Below are 19,584 nucleotides of genomic sequence, written 5' to 3'. Positions count from 1 at the left end.
TTAAGACGTGACGTAAACTCCCATTAAAAATGGCGACCTGCTTGTCTGATGGACGGAGAAACGAGCTTTAACTTCTCAGTTTGTACGGTAGCTACTCACTCTTTCATTCGTATTATGTCTTTCTTAAATACTGTATGATCGTGATTTGTATTTGTTAACAAAACGGGAATATCAGTATTCAAGTAATTCTTACAATTAATCTGAATATTATGTTTTTGCGGTACAAATAAAGTGATTTTCAGCGTGTTCAGTTACTCTGCTGCTTCGTGATCGTGGATTCAACGACGATTCAACATCCATTCACAACATCCGTGTGTACGCGCAGTCACCGGTCGTGAATTGTCTCGTTTTATGACAAATTGTATTGTATCATATTTTCACACCTGTCTGTGCCGTGGATCCTGTACGGGCTGGATTCTTGCATGTGAATTTGTGTTCCCCATTTCCTTGTTCCATTTGATAAATAATTAATTATATTAGGCCTACGTTTTTTTAAATAACTTTTGTTTGGTTTGGTTTTTTGGGAATTGGTTTTTTGGGGGTTTGTGTTTTCCTACAACAATCATGACAATTTTTAGTAAAAATTACAATAATCCTATCTAGTGGTAGACCCAGTAACTGGGGCGCTGTATTCCTTTTTCGAAATATTCTGTTATTTTACTATCACAGAAAATGTCAATATTTGAAAAAGGAATATTCAAAATTTTGACATTTTCTGTCATTTTAGATTTTTACTGTGACAGAAAATGTCAAAATTTCTAAAAAGGAATACAGCGCCCCAGTTACTGGGTCTAATCTAGTGGCTAGCGGCTAGCTTGGTTCCTTTTTTTAATCCTTGTTGTCGATCTTGTCGACACTGATTATATTTCACGGTAATTAAATGTTCTTCACTAACCTTTGTAAAAAAAAGTGTCCAGTTATTATTATTATCGGTGAATTAATGTTCTTCCCTTTGAGTCAAAGTGAAGATTATTAATCCATGAGAAAATCGCGTCAAAACTCATGGAGCCATGGGCTCCATTTTTGACTTGTACGACGGAGAATGGCGCGCATTATAGTATTTTTCATGAGCTTTTCTTCTGTAAATTACTTTTTTTTTTTATATTTTTTTTTTAACTCTCCTAAAAAGTTTTATTTACTGATATCAGTGCTGATAACAAAAAACGAATCCCCAACTTTGGTCTAAAAAAAACGAAGGTTTGTTTCAAATTGTACCCTTCATCTTAACTCAATAGTCTCAACAAATGTACAATTCATTCAAGAGAATTGTATTTTGATTGGATATCAAGTCACTAAATGACCCATAAGTCAAATAGTCAGAGGTCTGTGGCACAATTACAAATGACCTAAACTTTTAAAGGGGGGGGGGGCTATCAACATAATTGTCACAAATATTTTGTTGATTTTGTTATATAGTTAAAAGTAAATTGATTATATTTTGTGGGTGGATAAAACAATATAGAAAGGTTTGCGGTAACACCATGTAATAACTATCTCTAATGAGTAGGCCTAGGGGATAGTCATTACATGGTGTTACCGCAAACCTTTTTATATCGTATTTCCACCATGCAAAGTTTCAAATCCTACTGGATAAAACAAGTTGACATGTTTAGATTTTCACACAATCCTGTGACTTTCCTTTGTGAAGTGTTTTTTTTTTTTTAGAAAGGGCCATTATGGTTAATTAAACAAAAACCAGGAAATGGTTTTGCATACACTGGACAATATCCGAGCCGGAAAGTACATAATTCTGTTTCCTTCACACTTCATATCCTTCAATTTAATCAATTTTCAAGATTGTATTAAAACATGTATTAATATTACATGTATTTGCTATTTTATGTGTGCTTTTGGGTGTTTTTTTTCTACTGTAAAAAAATGACAACCTATTATTTATAATAACTAACTATCAGAACAAAGTTACTGCATAACTGTTGCCAAAGTCAAGTAAGATTGACTTTGGGATTCCCTACATGCTCAAAGGGGAACACATCAGGCTTTTCAGTCCCTGTTTATACCATGTTCCAAAACATAAGCGTTTACCAATTGAGAAAATATACATGTAATGAGCTGTTGCAAACTGCGGACCAACCAAAATAACTTACGGAATAAATGCGAAAAATGGTTATCAATTGAATTGGGTAGTATTCTGGTCGTTTTCTGTATTCATGTTCTAACCAATGAGTAACAACCAGGAAGTGTACAACTTAACATCTACTAGAAATGTATGTGATTGTAAATAAGTTTTTAAAAAGATAACATTTACATGTAACAATTTCCAATGGGTATTTGGCAAGGCCTAGAGGTTGAGTTTCACTATTGTCATTCTGTGCCAGAGTAGATTGTAGGAGTTTGGTGGGAAAACCCCTTTACCAGAACATGGTAAGATTTCAAATTCAGGCTACAAGGAAAAAGAGACAAATTTGAATTGTATTTTATATGTATTTTTTTCACTTCTTTTACAGATGAGGATGTCTGAACCCATTGTACAGTTCACTAGACCGTCCATGTGTGAGCGTGTGTAACCACTTCACAGTGTAAACCCATCAGGCAGTATGTACAACAGTTCAGGATTGACATAACGTGTTGTGTGTAAGATGTCTGGCCGTAGGGTGGACATCAACTCGGCCAAAGTGGATGAGTTGGCCACCTTGTTGGGCGTAGGGAAAGCCCGGGCCGAAGCCATCGTAGAGAGGCGTCAGGTGAGCTAATAATAAATAATAATAATAAGACTTGTAATGAGCACATATTCACCCTGTAATGCGCTACATTGTACCAAACTGGGCCCAATTTCATAGAGCTGCTTAGACGAAAACTATTGCTTTAAAACAATTTCTGCTTAGCAAAGTTAAGCAGGTAACCAGTCACAAACTGCACATAAAATTGAGCTGGTAATAAACTGTCTTCCAGTAGGCAAAATTGTTTGATGCTTAGTAAATTGTGTGCTTAAGCAGCTCTATGATATTTGGCCCAGAACATTTTGAGTACTAAAGCTTTGCATTCATTTATTGATGACAAATATTGGCATTGAACATAGCATAAATTTTATTATATAACTGACATACAGATCCTTGTCATTTGATTGGTGTAACTTACTTCAAGTGACATTCACTATTACTCCCATCCGCATCGGCGATCAAAAAGACCTATTCGCCCATGGGGAATAGCATTTCCCATTCAACAGTTTGGATCATCCTTTTTCCCAATGTTTTTGAGCAGTACAGCGCCGCCGCGCCACTGCTAAAACAAAGGAGCACCTGTGCAAAAGGTTGTGATCCGATTTGTGCGTTGTTGCCGCTACGCGGCGCTATATGATTTTTGGTTGTCAGTAATTAATTTTTGTGTGATTTTTCATGTTATACTTTTAAAATACATCAAATGACATGGATCTATATGTCAGTTATATAAAACAAACATTGAGTGGCTTTAATTCGTGGAATGGAAGGAACATTATCGCTTGGTAAAGTTTGGACTGTTCCATTTCGCCTCGTGAAATAGAACAGTCCAAATTTTACCTTGCGATAATATTCCTCCCATTCCACTCTGAGACACTCAATATTTGTATATTGTTTTTGTTCTTAAATTCTTACATGTAAACAATTTTGATTTAGTCGTCCCGTAGGAAATGTGAATGGCTCTTTGAAATCTAACCAGTATTTTTGTAAAATCTTGTCAAGATATAACATATTATGTGATTGATTGATGGAATGATTGAGTGGCCTCATGATTGAGTGGTTTCTCATGAAAAAGCTGTATCCCTCTCCTAAAGTGTAAAATCCATTTCTTTTGTCCTCATTCAGAAGCATAAAGACCTAATAATTTGTATTTTTAAGGCGTTTGTGAAAAGTTGTTTGTAAAACTATGTATACTATTACTACCCACCAGCATGTCATCATTCTTTTGTTTCATTTTATTTGAAGAGTATTAATGGATTCAGCAGTGTACAAGATCTGACATCAGTACCCGGGATAGGCAACAGTGTCATCGATCAAAACAGCAATGTGCTTTCTTGTGGCACGTACACCAGTCATGCTTCGTCCACTACCCCTTCGCTACATTCAAACAGGCATGCTGCCGGGTCCAGCTCCTGCCCAACCATTGGATCCAAAGCGAGCTCCAGCAGCCTCAGGACAGGCACCAGCGGACCAAAGCACAGCATGAGTGCTGGCCCTAGTGGAATCAAACCCACTGCGAGAACCCCAACAACTTCTTTTAGTGCCAGTGCCAGGCGGTCAAATGCTAGCCCGGTCAGGGCCAGAACTAGTGCCCTAAAGTCGATCTTAAATGCAGCTAAGGCAAGCTCTATCGGATCTCAGGGTAGACATGGTAAAGCCAGCAGACGACAAGGATGTTCTGCTGCTATACTTCATAAGTTTTCAACCCCACCATACAGTGGTAGGGCAACGAGGAGAAACAAAGTGTCGATAGATACTGAGGACTCATGCTCCCCTGGTCCGGGAGTATCGTTACGTGATAGCAATAGGGCATCTAGTTCATCAACTGCATCATCGTCGGCAACGTCATCAAGTACCTTAAATAAATCTGTAAGTAGTACTAATAATACACAACATTTATTAGGCGCTAAACACATATGTCTCTGTGTTAGACTATGTTTGAATTATGAGATCTACTCCTTTTATACATAGCACCATGTAATGGTTTACAAGGTGCTGTGACGCAATATGCTGCCAATCAAACCATAATATTAAGGAAAGTATTGTGGATTCTTCTGTGGCTTTATTGCGGATCAGCTGCCTCATGTTGTGATTATGGCATACAGAGCTCAAATTTTTTGGGAAAAGACCGGAGGACTTTCAGCTCAGAATCTGGACCTGGATTTTATTTACAAGACCAGGATCAACATGAAAAGAGACTAGATTCAAAATGGGAACTCAGTTTTATCATCTAAGCTGTTTCATTTGAATAAAACACTAAAGTAAAAAAATAAAAATTCTTCTGTTTTATGGGTGAAACTAAGCAGCTTTGAAAGTATTTGTGAGACACAAACTCATTGGACATCATTCTTTCAGAAAAAAATGTTTAATAATTTTTTTGTTTTTGAAGTCTACTGGACTTGTCCTGTATTGAGCTTACTAGTCCAACACTGAAATCACTTGCCTCAGACCAGTAGAACATTGAAGAGTTCGAGCCCTGCATTTTGTGAAAATTTGACTCCTGACATTTGTTGTTCTCTCGCTCCACAGTGCATCAAGCGGAAGCCATCTGAGCCAGCGGAGGAAAGGACCCAGAAGGGGAGTTCACCCACCAAGAGACTCTGCAGACCTCATGATAGTCTCAATCTTAGGTAGGCTGGAAGTTCAGAGTTTCATGAAAAGCCTTTATTGATACACAGAGCTGTACGGCCCTTACATTGTAAAACAGTTACATTACATTTTGAGAAAAGCAAGTACACAGATAAGCTATTTAGCCTAAAAACTGGTTGAAAGTGTGAAGAGGTATTTTATGTAAGAGATAATTACATACATGTAAAGAGATATTTTATATTTCATGTATCACTAGACCACCGAGATTGCCTGTTAGCTAGAGGCAGTTGGAAACATTGTGGTACATGCTGCTAAAAAATAATGTAGGATTTGAATTGAACTGCCTCTAGCTATACAGGGCAATCTCAGCGGTCTAGTTGGTAAGAATTGCAAAGGTCATGGGTTCAAATCCCATCCCAGTAATATGCCTTTGATTTTTTTCACAGAACTTGAGGAAAGTACTAATAGATAGATAAATCCTTATACATTTATGTAAGGGTAAAAACCAAGATAAATATTCCTCATGCTTAAATCTAATTTCTGGGGATTTTTTTGCCCTTGAAAAAATCTGAAAATCTGTGATAAATAGATTGAAAAGTCTTATAAAAAAACAGATCTTGTTACTAAATACAATTCTCCTACTATTTTCAAAGGACCAAATATGCATGAAAATAGCATACAGGCAGTCCCAATTACATAACACTGATTGTGACACAATGAAATTTGCTGTTGAAAGCTGTGCCCTAATGTGGTAAAAAACTAAAGTAAAATGTGTTCTTGATTTACTCATTTTGTTTTTTTCCTTTCAGGCACTTACCACCCACCTCTACATCAATCCTGCCGGGTAGCAATAGCCCACTGAAATTCAACTCGTCCCGAGTTGCCCAATACCAACAAGACAACATCGAGACACCCAGAAGACGTCTGTCCTCAAGGCTTCAAATACCTCCCAACCTCAACGAATGGCTCAAAACATTCCAGGTAAAAATGCATTACAAGGTCTCTCTTTTGTAGTCTGTTTGTAGTTCGATATGTTCTAGTGATGAACAGGTTGGACTTAAGTATTGACTTACAGGGATTCAATAAGTGAAGGACAGATTTAATAAAGCCTTAAAGAAGACATTTGACCACAGAATTTTGTGCTTATGGCCTGTAGTGTGATGCTTTTTAAGGGTCTTTAAAGACACTGGACTTTATTGGTAATTGTCAAAGACCAATCTCCTCACTTGGTGTATCTTAACATGTGCATAAATAACAAACCTGTGAAAATTTGAGCTCAATCGGTCATCGAAGTTGCGAGATATTAATGAAAGAAAAAACACCCTTGTCACACGAAGTTGTGCGCTTTCAGTTCATTGATTTTGAGACCTCAATTCTAAATCTGAGGTCTCGAAATCAAATTCGTGGAAAATTGCTTCTTTCTCGAAAACTACGTTACTTCAGAGGGAGCCGTTTCTCACAATGTTTTATACTATCAACCTCTCCCCCATTATTGGTTACCAAGAAAGGCTTTATGCTAATAATTATTTTGAGTAATTACCAATAGTGTCCACTGTCTTTAAGCGCAGAATTCTGTAGTAAACAGGGCCATAAGCCATTTTGAGGAATGGTGGACACAATACTGCATGACACTATCTGGTTTTGGTAAATTTTTCTGTAGACCCCCAAAACAGTGCACTCCTATAGTGTCCACCATACCTCAAAAAGGCTTACGAAATTGGGCTTGGCATGTTTTTCATTGAAGTTTTAATAGTATTATTGTAGGTGTTTCTAATGAGTTATTTCTCAAAAGAGCATAACATACCATGCCTTGAAGTTTTGTTTGTACTTGTTTATGCCTCTGAAATAGGTCCCGTATGGAACGAAAGCTAAGGCCATCGACCCTACTCATTATATATACCATGCCTTGAAGTATATCTTAGGTGCCTGAATACAAAATTCTTGTTCCATCGTGTTCTATTCAGCAGAACTGGAATGTACCTGAGCAAAGACTGGCCCTGGATGAGTTAATCAACCATTGTGAACCCACGCTGGTCAGACATGTTATGTCCATCATTGAACCACAGTTCCAGAGAGACTTCATATCACTGTTACCTCGAGAGGTAAAACAACTTCATGATTGTAGACACAGAATGTGTGATGTCCCATTTTGTAGTATAAGACCTGAGCCCCATCTCATAGAAGTGCTTAAAGGGTCTACATGTATGTATTTTTTTAAAAATTTCTTTTGACAAAAACACAATGTCCACAGATAAACATTAAACTGGCGCAGTTTGTTAAGATAATGATAGTAGAAAGCTTCCCGGAAAATAGTTCGTGGGTTAGGGTGCTTAGTTTTTGAGAAATTAGTAAAACAATGTCATGAAAATAATCTTTGTCTCAGTGATCATGAGACGAAAAATTACTTCAGCATGTAAAAACGTATTTTCATGACATTGTTTTACTCATTTCTCAAAAACTACAGCACCCTAACCCACGAAATTCTTAACACTCCTTCTTATGGTTCCCAACTCTTCAATTCCCAACAGCTTGCTCTCTGTGAGAAAAAACACAGGTACATTACTTGGGTGGGATTCAAACCTAAGACACTTTCAACACATATCCATATATTTCCTATGTCGTCCTTGCTCTATATGTGCTGTATACTCAGTACTTTCCCGAGTTCTGTGAAAAGAAATCAAACGCATATGACGCGGGTGGGATTCAAACCCACAAAATTCTCAACACTCCTTCTTATGATTCCCAACTCTTCCTTCCTAACAGCTTGCTCTTTATGTGCTGTCCTTCCTGGAGCCTCGTGATCTCCTTCGCGCGGCCCAAACTTGCCACTACTGGAGAATCCTCTGTGAGGACAACCTCCTCTGGAAAGAGAAGTGCCGAGAGGCCGGTATTGATGAAGTCAATGGTAAACAGACAAGGAGACGTTCTAATTCCGGTGTGCCGCGCAGCCCGTGGAAGAGTATGTACCTCAGACAGCATCAGATTGAATACAACTGGAGGTTTGCAGATATCAAACAACCAAAGGTAAGTTGGGGAATAAAAACAGAACAGTCTCCAACCAGTTAAAGGCAGTGGACACTTGGTAATTACTCAAAATAATTTTTAGCATAAAATCTTTCTTGGTGACGAGTAATGGGGAGAGTAATGGCTCCATCTGAAGTGCCATAGTTTTCGGAAAGAAGTAATTTTCCATGAATTTGATTTCGAGACCTCACGAGACCTCACATTTGAGGTCTCAAAATCAACCATATAAATACACACAACTACGTCTGACATTGGTGTTTTTTTCTTTCATTATCTCCCAAGTTCGATGATCGATTGAGCTAAAATTTTCACAGGTTTGTTATTTTATGCATATGTTGAGATACACCAACTGTGAAGGCTAGTCTTTGACAATTACCAGTAGTGTCCGCTGCCTTTATGTGAGATATATTTATAAGCAGGCCGTGAATTTCATTCTTGAAGCGGCAGAGCAATTTCTCTCTTATAAGGGGCCTTTCTTTGAGGAAAGTGTAAATTTGTATTGGAACCCCGGATGCCCGGCAATTTCTTTAGGATATTTCAAGGCCTGCATAAGAATTCTGAGTTGATCCTCTACTTCCTTAAGGTGAAAGTGGCAAAATTATCTCATTTGCACTTGAGGGATTGTGCTTTGTTTTAACGTTAAATTTTGTTAGAAATTTTAAGGTTCTGACTTATAGAACAAGGTTGTTGCACATACGTGTTCATTCCCAATTATCTTAGAGTACTACTATTAGTTTTGAAGCTGTTTTGCATAAATAAAGTATTTATGGTTTTAATCTGTTTTCCTTCATTCTTCAGGTATTGAAGGGACATGATGATCATGTGATCACTTGCTTGCAATTCAACGGTCAGCGCATTGTCAGTGGTTCTGACGACAACACACTCAAAGTCTGGTCTGCAACGACTGGCAAGGTATGTAACTTTTTAAGGTCCTTTGAAGGAATATGGATTAAATACATTAATTTTACAGCCAAGGAGGGGGGGGGGTCACCGGACTTTTTGGTAGGTTTGAGAAAATTTTCACTGAATAATGTAATGAAATCCCTTCATCAAACTTTTGAAACCTGTAGTTTGTACAAGTTTTGAAACTAACAGGTTAATTTTTTCAACTAAGGGTTCTGGAGAGAAAACAGGCTAGGGGAGCAGGACTTTGAAAATATTTTTAATACTAATATTTTTTTCTCTAGATTTGTGGTTATTGAAATGCTTAGGGTGTCATACTGCTGAAACATAGTTTGTTAAAAGTTTGTATTTTAGTAAACTTATGTTGAATATTTTCTTTTGATATTTATTTTGTGATATTTAACTTTGATCCTTGAGATAATCCACCAATCATCAATTCTCATGTTAATTTTTTAACTATTTTTGAAAGATGTTGATTTATGTTACTTTCGCTCTTTTTTTTACTGATATTGGGGGTTGAACAAAGAATTGACTGGAGTGGGACTCGAACCAACGACCTCCGGATTAACGTGCTGGCGCTCTACCAACTGAGCTATCTAGCCCGGTGTTCCTTTTTTGTCAATATCTTTGTTCGGGGGTGCCAGTCAGAAGCCATACAACCGTTAACTGCCGTGTAGCCAGGTAACACACCCAAATTACGATACAACCTGGGAAGCGGCAGCTAGGGGATCACCTTAAGGGGATGCGACATTTTGTTTCAGATTTCAATATAAACCACAAGATATCAATATACTTCTACTTTTTTCTGCTGTTTCTCCACAGTGTCTTCGAACACTCGTAGGTCATACAGGGGGTGTGTGGTCATCCCAGATGTCCAATAACATCATCATTAGTGGCTCAACAGACCGTACTCTCAAAGTGTGGAATGCAGACACTGGTCAGTGTATACACACGCTATATGGCCATACATCAACTGTCAGATGTATGCATCTACATGGAAGCAAGTAAGTGTGATATCCGGTCTTTGTAGGATCTTAAGAATGACTGGGGTGCAGGACCCAATTTCACCAACCCTGTAAGCACAAAAATGTGCTCAGCACAGAAAAACAAGGCTTGGCACAAACTGGGTACCAGCTGAAATTCCATAAAGTTTACATTGCTGCAACTGGTGCCCCACTCAATTTTTGCTTAGCAAAGAAATTGACCACTACTTTTGCTGTAGTGGATTGAGAGGACTTTTCAAATTGGTCTCAATGTTTTAACAAGCCTGTTCTAGTCATTATCAGGAGACAGACAAGTGTTTGAGATCCCGGTCTCTCCATAGGGATTCAGAGGTTTCAGTGACGAGCCGGCACTGCTCTGATTGGTAGTAGAATAAATAGCAAAACAAGTTCTCAAAGAACAAACCTACACAGCAAAGTATATATACACACATGGTATCAAATAATAAACCACAAGGAAAACAACTGGGTAAACTTTTACATACACACAGGGTGTTTTCCAAAACTGAATATAAATTGATAGTAGTAGTAGTAGAAGTAAATAACAGTGAACAGTTTTGAATTAACCATTTTTTTTTTCTATCACCAAACCCAGGGTGGTTAGCGGCTCTAGAGATGCCACACTGAGAGTATGGGATATTGAAACCGGTCAATGTCTGCACGTACTTATGGGTCATGTTGCAGCTGTACGCTGTGTTCAGTACGATGGTAGACGGGTAGTCAGTGGAGCTTACGATTACACAGTGAAAGTATGGAATCCTGATAATGAGGAATGTCTACATACTCTGCAGGGGCACACTAATAGGGTGTACTCATTACAGGTAAGGTTTGATGGCTCATGATGCATTGACGGAACTGTGTTCTTGTAGATCAGTCCAACCTCAGTTGCCATTTAGTTACTGAATCACAATTTCTTGATTTGTGCAATTCATAATCATATCCGTTAGACCAATGTTTGTATGAGAGAGATTGGCTGTTGCAAGCTTGGTGTTCGTATCCACCTGTGGGAGTTTGCCAAGTTGCCTGGATAGGAACATCATCAGAAAAGAAAACTTGCACAGTGCACAGTGAATCCCCAGGCTAAAGTACAACGTTGCTCTGTCGGAGGGTTTGTACCAGAATACCCCACAAATTTAGAAAATTCTTTGGGACAAACCCCTGAGTAGCTTAACCAGTTACTGAGACAGGATCCTATGTTCAGCATTCACTATCATTTGAAGCTCAAATAGTTCCTTTCTATCGTAGTTTGATGGTGTGCAAACTTTGAAAATTTTACTCCAGAATGCCGCACATTTTTTGAAAATACTGGGGTTAGCTAAACCAGTTACAAGATCCCAATAGCATTCCATTTCGTCAGTAACCTTTGAAGCCTGAATATTTTCATTCCATTGTAGTTTGATGGTGTACATATTGTGAGCGGTTCTCTAGACACCTCTATCCGGGTCTGGGATGCAGAGACAGGGGAGTGTAAACATACCCTGATGGGTCATCAATCATTGACCAGCGGTATGGAACTTAAAGATATGTAAACATACCCTGATGGGTCATCAATCATTGACCAGCGGTATGGAACTTAAAGATAACATCCTGGTATCCGGTAATGCTGACTCTACTGTCAAGATCTGGGACATCACTAGCGGACAGTGTCTGCAGACGCTACAAGGTAAAGCTCGATGTTATCATTTTAGATTTATTCCCTTGCATTTGGTGTTTTAACCACAGTGGTTTGCTTCACTTTTATTAATCCAGGGGTTGATTTCACAAGGAGATATTAAAAACTTGAGGCTAGTCCTTGGATAATTAACTCATTCTCACTCGAGATAAGACTAGTCTCTCGAGATAAGACTAGTCTTAACTCTTTGTGAAATCCACCCCTGGTCATTTTATAATCAGTTTGCCCTGTCATCTGATTCAAATAGTTTTCGCCTTTCTGTTTCTGTTCCACCACATCATAATAGTGACGGACAAGTAAAAAATATTAATTTATTGCATAGTTGCTAGTTAGTTGAAATATTGGCTGAATAAATCATATCATAGTAATAGTAACCACACCAGCTGGAGCACAGACCGAGCAACAAGAGTCAACATTGATCAGGGGCCCAGGACAAAATGAGTTACTATGTTTTACTGCTAATTGTAACACAATACCCAATACACCATAAGAACAAAAGGAAATCAGCAAAACTTTCAAACTGTTGTTTTTATCACAAATGAATACTTGTCTTGGCATAGATTTTAACTGAAATATTAATATGCCCATGAAAAGGCTTCTCTTCGAGAGAGCACAATTCATTCAGTCGATGCGAAGCATCAGATGATGTCCCTCAAAACACGTTGGTCCTCCATTGCTATACTCAGCTCCTCCCGTCTCAGGCCAGAGTCCCAGCTCAAGGTGTCCACATCGAGGTGGTTTGTGGTGTGTTACGGGGGGAACACTGACCCTGAGTAGAGGCCCATAGCACCAGCCTGGTAACTGCCAGCTCAGTATGTCCTGCTAATCTCAGCCTTCTTGTCCTAATCTTGGTGCTAACTCTCGGTAGTCCACCGTAGAGTTCCAGGTTTGTGACATGCCTCTCCCAATCAATCTGTAAAAACTCAATAAATTATGTTTTATTCTTTTCCAGGACCAAACAAGCACCAGAGTGCGGTAACCTGCCTTCAATTTAGTAAAAAATTTGTCATCACCAGCTCAGACGACGGTACAGTCAAGCTGTGGGACTTGCATACAGGGGAGTTCATCCGCAATCTTGTCACCCTGGAGAGTGGAGGAAGTGGTGGTGTTGTATGGCGGGTTCGAGCTAACCAGACCAAACTAGTGTGTGCTGTGGGTAGCCGTAACGGCACGGAGGACACTAAACTGCTTGTGCTTGATTTTGATGTGGATACACAGCGGCTTTGACAGGACATTCACTGCTAACTCTAGAACTTCTTTGATAGCCTGCAACTTATTCCAAAAACTATTATAGAAATTACTGAGCTTGCGTTTAGAGCAGAGTGGACGTGGTCAGGGTTATGAACTCCTTGTTGCAGACAAAGTTGTAACTTTGAACATGAAGGCACTGTTTTAAAATCCACCAAACTATTGCATTAGTTTTTTCATGCTGTGGCTGTTTTGACGGCAGTTGGATGGTCAGCCTATGAATGGTTGTACACGCAAGTTTCTGTCAAAGCAAGCAAAATTGCAATAGTGAAATGGAAATTGCCAAAGATCTCAGCATTTTTATTGGTTATCTTCTGCTAAACTTATTGAATGGATGAAACGGCAGCATTATTCTGATGACTGAGAGTCTCTCAATGCAATGGTGTGTGTTACATAAATGCTGCACTGTGTTCATCAACGATGGAGATGTTTCTGTCTTGGATTGTGTGAGACTACCCTGAGACTAGAGTGCTGCATTTTGTCAATCCTTACTACTGTTTAACGGGCACTACATCCCTCCCTCTCCACAGAGACTTTATGCACAATGGGTAGGGCGTCCTCGACAGAGGTAAAAAAAATGTTGCTCACTTGCTCACTCTCTGCACCGCGCGTACAAGACTTATGTTTCCATTGTTTCATCATCATTTGACCTCTTGGGTGGTTTCATATTGACATCAATGCATAAGGTCCATTTGAAGATTTCAAGTATAGGGTGGGTTTGATTAGCTTCCCCGTGTCGACCCCGTGGTGCTCGTTCAGGTGAGCCCCCGATAAGAGCTAATCGAACGTTCACACTTGCCCTCTTGTGGTGACGTCATGCACCTTGGGCCAGACCCAAGTGACCCGTTCCACAAGCGAGGCACGGGGGGCTGACCTCGGTGAGCCCCTGGAATGACGTCAAAGCTATTCAAACGTACGGGGGTCGGCCTGGGGAAGCTTATCAAACGCACCCAACGATGAAGATAAAGTGGGGGAGTTGTGTGGAATGGAGGAATGGTTCTAGCCTAAACTTGGGTCCAGGTTTCATGGAAGTGACAACATTGTTTTTTGTGGAAAGGATGCATGTATTCCAACCATCTAGTGCTCTAAGAGTGAGAGTTTTTTTCACAGAGTAGTTTATCAATTACAAAAAAGGAAAACAACACAATTGTTATTTGCTTTGTATTTGAGAGGATAAAAACAATATCTTATTGCCAGCTGATTCCACCCTGTTGGTGGCTACCAAAGATGACCATTTCATGAACTTTTTTTCCAGAACGAAGAAGCATTTGTTATGAAGCTATCTTATCGTACATGGTACAGGCTTGCAATTCATGTAATTGATGCAATTATATTCCTCCTTTTAAAATCTGATTTCCAACTTTGTTTCCCGTGGAAAGTCAGAAAGATTATTACAAACGGCCTTTGAGAAAGAAAACAAACAAAACGTTCATCATGTATAGGTTGATTCTTGTATATTCCGACAGTTCCTTTTTGTTTCCCTCCCCCCCTTTTTTTTGGGGGGGGGGGTCTGCACACAGAGGCAATTGCATCCATGGTCCCTAGTTTTTAGGGGGGAACTGCTTTGCCATTACAAGAATGAAGCTTCTGGCCTTGGACCCCTTTCACAAAGAACCAAGATTGTTTTCAACTGTGCATCAATATACAATTGTTGCACGCTGTGACGGGGTCCATGGTGTTTTGTACACCCGAGGGGAAAAGTGGCACCGAGGCGAAGCTGAGGGTGCCATTTTCCCCCGAGGGTGTACAAAACCCATGGACCCCAATCACAACATGCAACAATTGTTTTGTTATACCTTGGTAACATTGATATTCCTCTTCTCGAATTTCTGTTGTTATCTTTAAACATTATTACGTCGGAGTACTCACTGTTTAATAAACAGACGAACAAGAAACAATTCCTTACTGTTCCCTCGAACCCGCAGGTGTTTCGTACACAGCACTGGAAATCGTCCAACACTGGGAACGATCAAGGTGATGTACACCAGTGTACATCACTTTTCATGTTACCCAGGCCTTAGAGTCATGTAACATGCGTTTTGTTGCGCGGCACGTGATTGGCTCTCGACCAATCAAACTTCAGAATTTGTTACCGAGGTAAAACAATCTTAATTGCTTAGCAAAGTTTGGTGTCGCATTACAAATCATTTATGGTGATATTGACAACTCATCTTAATTTGAATCTTTCTTTGTGAAATCGAACCCTGGTCAAATATGTTTGTTAGTCACAAAACCTCTGCATGCATTCCACTTTATTAGCAACAATTTTACCTATTAAACAGACCAAGTGAAACAGCATAATAAGTATGAAAGCTGATCACGCATTAAAGGCAAGGGACACTAGTGGTAATTACTCAAAATAATTGTATCGTAAAAACTTACAAGGAATGGAGTGCTGCTGATGCTATAAAACATGAGAAACGGCTCCATCTGAAAATATTGTAATTTTCCAGAAAGAAGTAATTTTCCACTGGAATATTTGAATTTGATTTCGAGACCTCAGAATTAAGTATCTGAAAGCACACAACTTGACAAGGGTGTTTTTTCTTCCATTTTTATCTTGCAACTTTGATGACATATGTGGAGATACACCAAGTGAGAAGACTGGTCTTTGACAATTACCACAGGTGTCCTGTGTCCTTCAAACAGTGTGAGGGATTGCTGTAGTATAGTTCAAGTCGAAACAGAACTGAATATCAAAGAGCTGCTTAGCAGAAATATTTCCTGAACAATCATCTGCCACACAGAGCATAAGCAGGAAACCAGTCTGAGCGATAGATGTTGTTTGGTATTTTGGCTGGTAACCTTAATGTGGTGAGAAAAGTTCATTTTTGCTGAGCTACTTTTTGTGTGAGAGGAACACATTGCCTTGGATCGGACGAGTTGGTCTATAAAAAGCGTTTTGTAACCATTTGTTATAAAATGCATATGGGTGAAAGATGTTTTCAAAGTAGAAAACAATGATCCACAAAAATTTGCTTTGAAATTGTGTGGTTTTCCTTTTACTCTGCAAACTAACACGGTTGTGTTAGTCAAGGAGGTAAAAAGAAAACCGTGCATTTTCGAGACATGTTTGTGTGGATCATTGTATTTTACTTTTAAAATATCTTTCTAATCATATGCATTTTATAACAAACGGTTACAAATGCTTTTTATAGACCAACTCGACCGATCCAAGGCAACGTGTTCCTTAGGTCGCTCAGAGAAACTGGGCCCAGTTAAGTGAGGTTGTGGAGCCAAGAAATCTGTTTAATGAACAGGTACTCCCATCTCTGTGACCGTAAGACCCCACAACATTTTTACTTGCTTAGTTCTATTCAGGTGGTTTTTCTTCTTTTTGGACCATTCCATTCTACATACGGCATTCTGTCTAAATCATGTTTAAATAACCCCCGTTTAAACTTTTTCCTTTGTTCTGAAGAAGTGAGTTTGTTTAATTTTTAATCTATTTTCTACTCTTTTTCTAAGACTGTTTACACTGTTGTTTCACCTTGTTTTATATAATTGTTGTTTACATTCACATGTATCACTGCCATTGTGTTGTACTACTTTGTTCGTTATATTATCTATGATGTACTCTCCATAGTATACAGTGTGTACTGTCAAGCCTACTCATGGAAATAGAACCTGAGAATGCTGAGAGTGACATGCGTGAGTTTTTGTTTATTGTGACAACTTTTATCGATGCGCGTACGCCTTTTTTTTTTGCCATACAGTATAGACATCATGAGCATTGACCAATGAAAACACTTATATACGGTCTACGTGCACTCGGGTGATGATCATTTTGACAAACAGTTGTGGTGTCAAGCGTGTCACGGGGCGATCAAGCTCAGCATTCTGCGGGTTTTATTTAAATGAGCCTGCTTCATATCTCACGTGAAAGCAAGTGCAAAACGAATTGCGTGACACAAACGATCTTGTATGCACAGTTTCCCAATTTGTGAAGCAGGGAAATTGAGTTTATGAAGCATGAACTGGGTTTAGGCTTTGAATCTTGCTCACTTGACGAAGGCTTGAAACCGAGGCAAAACCTGTTTTTCCTTTTGTGTTTTGCTCAAGTCTAAAGTTATTATGCGCTATTTAAAAACCATATTATTATAATTATTATCTATATATTTACTACTTACCTATTAAATAAACTTTACATCGTACTTCCTGGGGAAGTTGCAGGATATTTTTCTCTTCAAACGATGTATATTCAAAACCTTTATTACTCTTAATACGTTTTTTTTGAGGGGGGGGGGGGCTCTTTATTGAAAGATACAGTTCTACAAAGTTAAAAAAATGATTTAGTTCATGGAATATTACTAGGATACCAATTGGGGAAAGGAACACGTTGACTTGGATCGGTCGAGTTGGTCTTTGGAAGGCGTTCTGTAACCGTTTGTTATAAAATCGATATGGTTAGAAAGATGTAAAAGTAGAATACAATGATCTACACAAAAATGCCTAGAAATTGCGTGGTTTTCGTTCCACCTCGTCGACAAACACAGTCGGCCATTTATGGGAGTCAAAAATTTGACTCCCATAAATGGCCGACTGGTTAGTTCGCGACGTAAAATGAAAACCGTGCAATTTTGAGTGATACTTGTGTGGATCATTATATTCCACTTTTAAAACATCTTTCTAACCATATACATTTCATAACAAATGGTTTCAAACGTTTTTCATAGACCAACTCGTCCAATCCAAGGCAACGTGTTCATTTAAACTTTGAATGGGATACAAAGCCAAATATTATCATCATGTACCTTCAGGTCTTGGTCCTGGGTATTCTTGGTTTCAAATGCGTTTTTGTTTCACCAGTGGAGGGCTGACTCGCAGGGACTGGGCAAGTCTTTAAAGCTGGATCAAATGTTTGTGCGATGCAGATATCTCTTCTCCAGAAATTTGTGTTGTGATATCAGAAACAAAATGAACGTTGCCAATCAAGACTTTGTCCTGAGCTGAAATTCAGTCTTGATTTTGGTTCTGCCGGTTGTGAGTTTACTTTGTCTGAGATCTGTTAATTATTACTTTCATTCATTATGCAGTTTTTAATTTCATTCTTTTCACATGTAGATAAGCAGTATGTACAACAGCATTACATGCAAGTTACATGTATTTGTATATTACCACGGAGGAAGGAAAATAGAAACTATTTCTTTCTCCATGATAATACATACACAGTGCTCGCTGCATGCAGGAGGCGACCAAAATAATGTGTCTTGCACCCACATCACCTCAGACCAATCAAAACACAGATATGGCAATTTTACGTCACTGCACGTTTATCCAATGAAGTTATTATTGTATCCAATAAAATCACTGGCTCTGAAAGGCAGATACCCATCTTTAACCTTGCGGGTAAAGACAGTGGACCAGTCTACAGTTAGCTCAGCATTCTGAAAGGGTGCGTTCGTTTAGCTTCCTTGGGTCATCCCCAGTCTGCCCCGGCGCGTTCGAAAAGCTTTTGACGTCATTACAGGGTCTCACCCAGGTCAGCCCCCAGTGCCCTGCTTGTGGAGTGGGTCACTTGGGGGCTGGCCCCAGGTAAATGGCGTCACCATGAGAGCGGTGAGTGGCCGTTCGTTTAGCTCTTGTCACGGGCTCACCCAAGTGAGCACCGCAGGGTAGACCAAGGGAAGCTAAACGAATGCACCCAATGTTCATTTCTAATGACTGGCACTCATTTTTATCCATTTTTTCTAATATCTTGGATTATGATATGCTGGATCTTCTGTGATACCTTTGCATGTTTTTTTGGCAAAGGCGTAATCTTTTAAATTTCTGTATTTTTTTTTAACAAGGAGTTTCTGTCTGTAAGAACTATTTGTTGAAAATGTTAGTTAAATTTACCACTTTTTATACATTAAAAGTCAAGGCATATTATTATGAATGGAAAATAAACATCTGTTGAGCAGCAGAAATAACACAAGGATATTTGTGCTTGTCATATAATTTTGTCAAAAGTAGTTAAGTGGCATTGACCCCAAAACTTGTCTTGTTCCTTAATACTCTAACCCCTGTCTCAACCCTATCCTTTGTTTTATTCTTAACCCTTACCGTTGTCTTATACATAACCCTTATCCCCAACCCTAGTGTTTTCTCTAACCCAGAACCTTAACCCATGTCTTATCTCTAACCCATGTCTTATCCCTAACCCTTGTCCCTAACCGTGACCTTTTCTCTAACCCAGAACCTTAACCCATGTCTAATCCTAGCCCACCTTGTTGAGCTGTTAATGGCTCCGCTTTTAACATTGGTCTCATCACTGTCACTGGTGACAGTTTTATAAAGTTGCCTCTGAAATGTTTGTGACAGATTGGGCACTTTTTGTTATCATTTAAAAAGAAGCCTTTGAAAATATATTTCTTCTGTTGCAAAAAATAATATTATCCCACATATGACATTTCTGTTGATTGAGGGCGCTCTTGGCCCTAACATTTTGCAGTGATGGTTCTGTTGTGTGTGAAAAACAATGCAACCT

The 19,584-nt window shown here is 39.0% G+C and overlaps 1 protein-coding gene across 1 annotated transcript; it reads left to right on the top strand.

Annotated features, from left to right (window-relative positions):
• The first annotated feature begins 19 nt into the window (after window positions 1-19).
• On the top strand, window positions 20-19,031 carry LOC139935926 (F-box/WD repeat-containing protein 7-like). The gene is made up of 13 exons (XM_071930564.1): window positions 20-87; window positions 2,466-2,702; window positions 3,921-4,544; window positions 5,205-5,305; window positions 6,074-6,245; window positions 7,229-7,366; window positions 8,028-8,288; window positions 9,087-9,200; window positions 10,014-10,195; window positions 10,788-11,013; window positions 11,587-11,665; window positions 11,724-11,855; window positions 12,817-19,031. Exons 2-13 carry the CDS (start codon window positions 2,598-2,600, stop codon window positions 13,089-13,091), a joined length of 2,409 nt encoding a protein of 802 aa, XP_071786665.1. The 5' UTR covers window positions 20-87; window positions 2,466-2,597; the 3' UTR covers window positions 13,092-19,031.
• The last annotated feature ends 553 nt before the right edge of the window (window positions 19,032-19,584 follow it).

Source organism: Asterias amurensis, chromosome 4 (genome assembly GCF_032118995.1).
Source record: "Asterias amurensis chromosome 4, ASM3211899v1".
NCBI lineage: Eukaryota > Metazoa > Echinodermata > Asteroidea > Forcipulatida > Asteriidae > Asterias > Asterias amurensis.
Note: the sequence above shows the minus strand (reverse complement) of the source record. Positions and strands in the feature narration are given on the sequence as shown.